Genomic DNA, 9,456 nt, shown 5'->3' with positions numbered 1-9,456 from the left:
CAAAAAAGGAGACTTAGTAACTCAAAGAATTCAGAAAGGCTTAAGAAATATTCAAATTCTCATTTTAAAAAAGGTGCAACTGGAAACACAATGATGTTTTCCTCATCAGAATAACTTCCCCTGTAGAGAAAATGGAGACTCCCAGTTGGGGGGTAGGGGAGATAATGTGGCAATGTTTAGAGAAAAGCCCAATAGTTGGACTATGCCAACTCAGAACTCTTAACTAGCAGCTCTTTGTCTACCATTTCTGCCTCAGAAATCCTTCTATATGAAGGTGTGTATTCAAAGACAGCCAGCAACATAAGAGCCTAGGACTTTAAATTCCCATTTGAGTGTGTACCAATAAAGAAATCAATTAAATGTGTTACTGAAATCTTTAAAGTAGTGCATTACACTCACACAGAAAAATACTATCACTTTGGAAACTTGAGTGGTATGATTTTGAAATGTCCCCCATAGCACCTTGTTGAAGAGCTACCAGCAAGAAAGCAGTGTCCAAGGGTGTATCAGACCTAACGCTATCCCAAGTCAGTCTCCAGAGATAGAATTGCATCCAAACAGTAGGGTTTTCATGTTGTTCATGATGTGGATCCTGCTATCAGAACCCAAGCCAAATGTAAATTACCCTTAAGTCTGCCAGAACTTGGATTGCAGGGGAGAACCAAACAAAATAGGGCTCACACAAGGTGAAGGTGCTTGGCAGACAACCTGAGTTCAATCCTCATAACTCACTCGATAGAAAACCGACTCCCACAGTGGTCTTCAGACCTCCACACACGTGCCACATACCCCCACCTCTAAAAAATTAGAAGCCACTACCACAAACCCACCTAGGACTGACAGATGCTTGGGCATCCCTGTTTACTTCAGAAACTCCAGCTCTTGCCAAGACAGAGTCCAAGAAAAGCAAACCTGGGACACTACCCCAAGGCCTTTGGTAAAGCCAGCCCTCCCTGCACCATTCCACAGAGGCGCATAGTTATGACTATCCACTAAGACATCGTCGTAAGGCAAGTCTGAGATTTCTAGATGTCCCTAGTGTGCTCCTCTTCCCCTCCTGTTGAGAGGACAGAGCATGTAATGTTGGAATGTATGAAGTGGTTCTCTTCTACACCAAATCTGAAGGGTAATTTTGACACGAAGCTCACATTGGAATCCTTCTCTATGTCTGTTTCTGGCCATTTCAGAAGTCGCTTGAGTGGATGGTAGAATAGGCAAAGACTTATCATCAGAAACACTCTCTTTTTCAGGATCCTTGACAATGAGACTTGAAACCCAATCTGTACTCACTCATCTTGCTGGTTCAAGGAAAGGAGGTAGGGAATCCAAATTAAGAGACTCTCAAGTGATAGTACAGCATTTTATTGAAGGTAATAAAAAAAAAGTTAATTTCCACTAAGCTAAAGTTATTGGGCAGGGAAGTCCCTTAAAACAGTGAGATCTAACCCTCCCGTGAGACAAAAGACCTTCCCCCACTAGCCTGAAGGCAGTCAAGGGTGTTGATGGCCTCCACTCTTGGCTAGCCTGTGACATCATACCCCCTTTACAGAGTTTCCACTCACTCCAGAGGCCAGGAATGTTGGGCTAAAGGGAACTGTCATTCAAAGGCCAGATCAGCTTCCATTCAGCCCCAAACCTATGGTTCAGGCAATAGCAGAACAGCCTGGAAGGATCCAAAACAGAGCCCCATTTAAACAGTAGAGCTTTAGCCCAACAGAGGGTAAATACATTCATTCAAGCTCTTCTTCCCCTGTCTAAGTATCCTCAAAAATGGCCGTTAAACCTGGCCTCCCTAGACAGTTCATGACAGGCAACTGAATACCCAATGGGCCCAGCCCCTCAGTGGTATCAATGTCTGAGAATAGTAGTACAGGGGCATCTACCCCTAAAGAGAAGTATCCATGGAGAGGTCAGTCCTGCAACTCCATCTTTACTGTGCATTGGAAAATAGGAACCAAACCCCCTCACTCATCCCCAAAGAGATCTGGAGACTATACCCTTAATAAACGACAAAGACTTAAATGAAGATCAGACCCACAAAAGGCTCCACAGTATCTCAGGAGCAGCCACATTTTTCTACTAGGGAAGTGTTCACGTAGTGCACGCTCATCTTGTGCTCATCATCCTGGACCATCAAGGAGAAAGGACGGACCTTGGTAGGATTACAGACCTGAAAGAGCCTGGAGCAGGTGGGTGCTTCCCTCTGCAGAATAAAGGACAGAAAGATGAATCTATTGCAGTCCTGGGTCCATAGTTAAATCAGCAGACATGAAAGGCGTAAGTGGGAAAGGAGGCTGGGTACATGGGAGAAGCCTCCAGATTAGGACTTGAGAATGATCTTTTAAAAACTGGAGGTGTTCAGTTGGGCATGGTGGCTTACTCTTAATTAGAGGCAGGTGGGTCTCTGTGAGTTCAAGGCCAGCCTGGTATACACAGTAAGTTCTAGGACAGCCCAAGCTACATAGAGAGAACTGACCCATCTCAAAACAGAATACAACAAAACAAAAAGCTAGAGTTGTGCATTATAGCAAAAATTAAAGTAAATAAGATCACGATGGGAGAAAGACATGGCAAACTATGTCAGTGTCGATTACACTGGCCCTACTTTCACTGGCTTCTTTGGCTCAAAACGAGACATGCCCAGAAAGTCAAATGTTTAGCGCTATTTCAATACAGCCCCAAATAAAAATAAGGATCGTTTTGTACCTTGTAGTATTCGAAATTGGAGTGAAGGAGCTCACTGTTCAGGGCCAGGCAGACCCCTTGACAGTAAGGGAAGCTGAAACTCTTGGGTGCCACGATACACTGGCCCCAGGAAGCTCTGTGAAGGTTCACCTTTTGATCCTGCAGATGACAAAGCTTCTCTGTGGGGAGATGAGCCTGGCTAAGATCCACTTTCTGGTGGGTCTGGTTTAAGAACAGCTGTTCCACATTAGGGATAAAGGGCTCCTCCACGTAAGGCAGGTGAAACAGAGGTGGTTGGGCATAGGTCAAGGATGCGAACAGCAGCACTGCATCTCGCTTGTCTTGGGTACTGGAACATTTCCACAGGACGGCTTCGGGGACATCAGTGGACACAGACTTCTCTACCAGGAGGATAGGTACCACCTCCATCCAATACATTAGTAAACAGTAGATCTCCAACAATGATCCTCCTTCTGACTGATGAGATGAAAAGATAATGGGGAAAGCATCCAGAAGGGTTCTTTGTGAGTCGTTTCGATGGTTCCTGAACTCAAGAACAAGCTCCGAGGCATAAGGAGCAATTGGTACCCAGGCCCAGAGCTGTATTAGGGCAGTACCCTCGAAGGGAGCTGCTTCGAAGTGCAGAAGCCAGTAACTATGTAGGAACTGGGTGCCTGTGGGAATAGAGGGGAAGCTTCAGGAGGTCGCTGTCACAGTCCCACAGAGAAAGCTCACCGGACATCATTCTTTTCTTACTCCCTACCACCCCAGACCTGCAAGTCAACAAGTCCCTTAGCAGATCCAGCTGTGTACACCCATCCATGAAGCCAGCTCTTGATTACATGGCAACCAGAAATGGATTTCTCAGCCTCTCCACTTACTGCCCCACAATTGGAATTGAGTCAGAGAATGACAGCCTCAGGGCTGATGACCATACAGGCACTGTATGATGCAGGACAAGCCACTTGCCCTGTCGTATTTCATAACACACTAGAATTGCTGGCAGGACACCTGTGTTGTGTTCTTCATACTGCAGAGCATCTTTGTGTACAGAACACCAGGACATTTGCCATTCTGTCTAAGGCCGTACCTCTGAGATCCCTAGAGCTGAAACCAGGAGACAGACCTGAGGATAGCTGAGTATCCCTGCCCAGGAACTTCTTGTTCTACTCCCAAGGAATCCAGATGTCTGTGTCTCCCTACTAGCCCCACAAAATGTTACCAGATGGCTCCCAGATTATTGCCTCCCCAGCAGAGAATAAAACTGTAGTCACTTACTTTTAGATGTGAGGGTAAAGCCATGTTGTCTAGAAGAAAAGATCGCATTAATACTAGAAGGCAGAATATGGGTGGGACATTGCAATGGTTGCACCCAGCTAAAATTCATGCACCAAAGACCCAGGACGAAAAGACCACAGCTAAGCCAAGAGCTGCCACCCATGCCACAGCGAGCCCCCATCATACGTCTTTTCAAAGCTCGCTGCCCCATTTACTGCTCTTAAATAGCCACCTACCCAGGTGTGGGCCTTAGGTTCACCGGCACAGATCTCCTTCTTGGAGATCCAAGGTGAAGTGAATTCAGGTGGGAGAATCTGTCATTCCCAGGCCAGCTGCAGAACCTGCTTATGCAGTAGAGGTGTCAAAGTGATCATACAGAGTATTTCTCAAACTAAACTTAGAATGCACCATGATGTAATTAGCAGTCAGATGCATTTGTAGGGAATAGGTGCATGGACGGGATGTGTCAAGTCTACAAGGAGGACAGGTATGGAGACTGACCCAGCTGCACTCTATCTCAACCTCGAGTCCTCCAGAGCATGGCTCTCAAACTTTAGACAACAGAATGGCCTCAGTGATTGTTTAAACAGAAATTGCTGGGCCCTTTGCCAGAGTTTTCCATCAGTTAATGGAGTCTGAGTAGTTACCTTTCTAGAAAGTTCCCAGTCGATGCTGAGGCTGCTGGCCCTGAGACCAAACTTTTGTTGTTTTTTTTTTTTGTTTTTTTTTTTTTTGTTTGTTTGTTTTTTTTTGTTTTTTTTGGTTTTTCGAGACAGGGTTTCTCTGTGTAGCTTTGCGCCTTTCCTGGGACTCACTTGGTAGCCCAGGCTGGCCTCGAACTCACAGAGATCCGCCTGGCTCTGCCTCCCGAGTGCTGGGATTAAAGGCGTGCGCCACCACCTCCTGGCAAGACCAAACTTTTAAGAACCACTGATATCTGTTGTCTGTGCCACAGCCAGTACGTAGCAAATGCCCAGTAAGTACGCTCACTCATGAGAAATAAATAAGTGGTGTCTGGGTGTTGCAAAACTCTGGAATTCTTTATAGAAATTCCTTCACATCAGAAGGGTAGAATTCACTAGATCTGGAAGTATCAAATCAAGGGCCCACATTGTCTTAATTGTGTTTGAGAGGGAAAAATGCAGATCGTCAAAACAATACAAAAATACAAAAAACAGGAGATTCTCACACGATCCTCTTCAAGAGTCAAGATGTAGTGATTGTTATGAGCACATGACACACATATGTAAGTAGAATGATAGAATGGATAGACTGAACCTGTCAATTAAACACACAAGGTAAGAAGACATGCTTCACTCACGAGTTAACCTGCCTGCCATAATACTTGCTTTTATTAAAAGAACAAATCATGTTGACATACACACAATCGTAAAGAAGAAACTTGAGGGAGATTTATGCTCGTTTAAAAAAATCTCAAATTATGTAAATAAGCATATCAAAATTAATAATCAGCGCATTCCATCTTTAAAAATGTTTCCCCAGCATCAGCTCACGGACTCACCCAGCAACACGGAAGCTTGTGAGCTCAGCATGCAGATATTTGTTTTGCAGCTGGAAAAATAAAAAAAGAAAGGTAAAGACCGACCCCAGGCAGGGTTCCGTCAGTTCCTAAGGCAGAGCAGGCTGTGTTAGGACAATTTTTCTGGATTTTTGCCCTTTAAAAATCCTGAGATATTGCCAGATGTGGTGACCCATGTCTTCAATCCCAGCATTCAGGAGGCAGAGCCAAGTGGAACTCTGTGAGTTCAAGGTTAGAGAGGTCTAGGAACTAGTTGCAGGACAGCCACGGCTACATAGTAAGGCCCTGTCTCTAAAATAAAATCTAAATCATGAGCTACAGGGCTAGGGATGTGGTTCAATCGGTGTGGTGTTTGCCTAGCATACGTAAAGTCCTGAATTCAGTCTCTAGCGCCACAAAAGCCAGGCACAGAACACATCTAGAATCTCAACAATACAGAGGTGGAGGCAGGAGGGTCAGAAATTCAAGGTCATCTTCAGCTACATAGAAAATGTGTGGCCAGCCTGGGCTTCATGAGACCTTATTCAAAATAATAATAATAAAAATAATAATAATAATATCATAAAACTAGTTCAATTTGGAAGAAAATAGCTTTGGTGAAGGAATAGGTACATTTAAAAGCTAAGGACAGAAAATTAATTTTGAAAGCGAATAATTTGTGTGCCCCTGAGCGGCCCACTGATTGCCAGCAGCCCTTCTGTTAATTTTCTTTCTGGCGAGAAAGCGATGGTAACTTCTCCGTGGAGTTATGCCTCTGTTTTTTAATGAGCAGATTTTATGGAATTCCAATTAAATATGTAGTGAGCTTATGGAATCTCAAGCAAACCTGGGTCTCCTTTTTGTTTACATAAATTAATCTTGAAAATTCTCAGCAAGGCTTCAAAAGCTGCACCAAGTGTGAACGTGTGAAGGGAAATCCTTCCTGAATTTGCAAATTGCCTTCAGTAAGAGCCGTCAATAGCTATCCCCGCATGGGAGCTTGTTTTGCTAATTTGTGGCTAAGCAGCTGTCATTTTTGTGAGCTTCTTTTACAAGAGAAAATTTGAAAATGAGTCAGGCGGAGAGGCCAGATTGCTTTCTCTGGTAAATGTTTTCATACACTTCTCAGAGGGCATTCTTGTTTTGCAAGGAAAAAGTCAGCAACAAAAAAAATCATTCATTAGCTACCACTCTGGAGAAAGACACAGACACCGCAGATCACAATGGATTGTGTCTCAGGTGTCACACCACGCCACAACTGAGAGTGTGGGGTGAGAACATAGACCAACAAAATGGGAGCCAACTCCTCTGGGAGCCTGCAAGACCTAGCAGAGGCCGAGAGGGGATGGCTGGTGCTGATGCTGTAGGCAGAGGCCCTCACCGGGCCATTCTGTCCGCATGGATGTCATGAGGACCAGAAGCAGTTGCAAACACTTCATAACTAATATGTTCCACCGACCAGGGTGCTTTGGAAATTGTAAACCGCATGGCCCCTTCTGTGGACAGGGGTGTCATGTAGGCCCGTAACACAGTCATCTTTACGTTTCCTTGAGTACTTAGCCAATAAAAAGTAACTAAACGTGTTCAGCCATTAAGAAACCAGGGCTGGCAACATGGCTCAGCTGGTTAAAATGCTTGCTAGGAGAGCCTGATGGTCTGAGTTCAAGCCCCAGAATCCATGTAAAGGTAGAAGGAGAGAACAAAATCCACAAAATGAGCCGGGCGGTGGTGGCGCACGCCTTTAATCCCAGCACTCGGGAGGCAGAGCCAGGCGGATCTCTGTGAGTTCGAGGCCAGCCTGGTCTCCAAAGTGAGTTCCAGGAAAGGCGCAAAGCTACACAAAGAAACCCTGTCTCGAAAAAACCAAAAAAAAAAATCCACAAAATGTCCTCTGCCCTCCGCATGCATACCTGAACACATACATATACACACACACACACACACACACACACACACACACACACACACACAAGTAATAATAATACATAAAATTTAAGAAACTTTTTATAAGTAAGAAACCACAAGCATCATATAAATACACCCTAAAACACAAAAACATAGAAATAGAAGAGTAAGAAAAATACATAGGAATTCTATTTTTTAGTGTATTTTTCCTGCCCCTAATGAGTTATCTCTGGAGCTCTCACTCTATAGTCATACTGAACTTATTTGAAAATAAGGAGTGATAACCATAATTAACATTCACGTAGGATATGCAAATACTGCTAAATATTACCAATTCTGGTGTTCCCACCATATTAACTTGTTTGATCTTCGTAATGGACTTATACAGAAGGTATAATTATTGTATTCCTTTCTCAGGTGATGAAACTGAAGGCCAGATGGTCTCTTAATCTATCCACAGCCACACAATTACAAAGGAGTAAGGAAAGGCTTGAAGCCCAGGCAATCTAAAGCCAGAATCCAGCTAACCTGAACCTGAAAAGCCTCGTACGTTATCCCATACTAACCAGTAAATGAAAGGGTTCATGTGCACTGGCTCCCATAGTGTCTGAGTGATGACAAGTGACTTTCCATGTTATAATTGTTGCTTCAAATGTGTGTCTCCACTGCTAGTCTGAAAAGGTCTTTGGAGCAGAGACTGGGTGTATGTTTGTTTATATGGCAGCATTGAACACCTGTGCCTATATATACATACATGCTCTTGGTAGGTATTGTTCAATGGCTGTTGGGTAAAAGAAAAAATATTTTTAAATTGTGTGTTAAGTGTGTGTGTGTGTGTGTGTGTGTGTGTGTGTGAGAGAGAGAGAGAGAGAGAGAGAGAGAGAGAGAGAGAGAGAGAGAGAGAGGAGAAGGAGGAGGAGGGGGGGAGGAAGAAGAAAAAGAAGGAGGAGGTGTCAGATCCCCTGGGGCTAGAGTTACAGGCAGTTATGAGCTGCCTTGTTGATGCTGGAAACTGAACTCTGGTTCTACTCATCTCCAAGAGCAGCAAGCATTTTAAACCACCGAATCTGCTCTCTAAACCCCAGAGTGGGGGAAAGAAATATTTTTCAAAAACTGGGCACATGGAAGAACTTACCCAAATCACTAAATACACACTGAAATTTTAATATGCTTGAGCTAGAACTGGAACTCTCTCTCTCCAATTAACAAAAGTACTCAGACTCTTTTTTTTTTTTTTTTTTTTTTTAAACTCAGAAATCAGTCTGTTGTTAAGCCAACACCTGGGGGAAATGGTCATGGATTTCATCAAGCTCCAAGTGTGGATACTGTCCGTTCATGATCTCCAGACCCTTGAGCTTAGAGAACAAAGGAAAAGATGAAAGAAGAGAGATAAGATAGGGCTGTGGGGGCCCTATTCCCGTCTCCTCTGACGGAAGAGTCAAACACAGAGAGAATCTGTGCCCGAGCTCTGGAGACAATGGGAACTGTATCTCATTGCAACAGTGGCCTGTGTATCTAGTTAGAAAAATAGTAATAATTGAAAATTAAAAAAGAAATGTGAGTGAACAGACAAGTGGTGGCCTTCCTTTGCATAAACCTGGGCTAGTATGGCTTGAACACAGGATGTACGCTTTCACTTCCTTGACTGATGTTTCAGTCAAGCTACCCGGGCTGCAAGATCATGTGACAATTTACCCCAAACCACGAGAGGCATCCTTTTGAATAGCATGATTTGGTACTGAGATAATGAGGCCCAAACCTCAAAAAGTCTGTTCCGATATTTGCAGCTAGACAAACTCCAGGGCACATTGATTTAAACATGAAGTCTGATAAAATGTCTGTATCTTTTGACACTAATCGTTTGTACCCATAGCTTAAGATCCAAAGCCTCCCAGTGAACACAGTGACTGTGCAACTGTGTTAATAAATTACTCCTTAATGTAACAGGATGAGATCCATATAAATAATTTTACCAGTTTTCCATTGCTTTATATTTTTTTCAAATGAAAGGCAGTTTTATAAAAGTTGAATGCTGACCTCCGTTTTGTAATTTCTTTGACTGTTGACTG

The 9,456-nt window shown here is 43.7% G+C and overlaps 1 protein-coding gene across 1 annotated transcript; it reads right to left on the bottom strand.

Moving 5' to 3' along the window:
* Nucleotides 1-1,346: 1,346 nt before the first annotated feature.
* On the bottom strand, nt 1,347-5,526 carry LOC128113242 (growth/differentiation factor 3-like). Its single transcript, XM_052742815.1, has 5 exons — nt 5,486-5,526; nt 4,200-4,304; nt 3,964-3,992; nt 2,707-3,359; nt 1,347-2,203 (listed from the first exon to the last, which is right to left on the bottom strand). Exons 4-5 carry the CDS (start codon nt 3,121-3,123, stop codon nt 2,057-2,059), a joined length of 564 nt encoding a protein of 187 aa, XP_052598775.1. The 5' UTR covers nt 3,124-3,359; nt 3,964-3,992; nt 4,200-4,304; nt 5,486-5,526; the 3' UTR covers nt 1,347-2,056.
* Nucleotides 5,527-9,456: the final 3,930 nt, after the last annotated feature.

The sequence above is a fragment of the Peromyscus californicus genome, unplaced genomic scaffold (genome assembly GCF_007827085.1).
Source record: "Peromyscus californicus insignis strain IS unplaced genomic scaffold, ASM782708v3 Scaffold_18__1_contigs__length_77618521, whole genome shotgun sequence".
NCBI lineage: Eukaryota > Metazoa > Chordata > Mammalia > Rodentia > Cricetidae > Peromyscus > Peromyscus californicus.
This window is presented reverse-complemented; position numbering and strand designations above follow the sequence as displayed.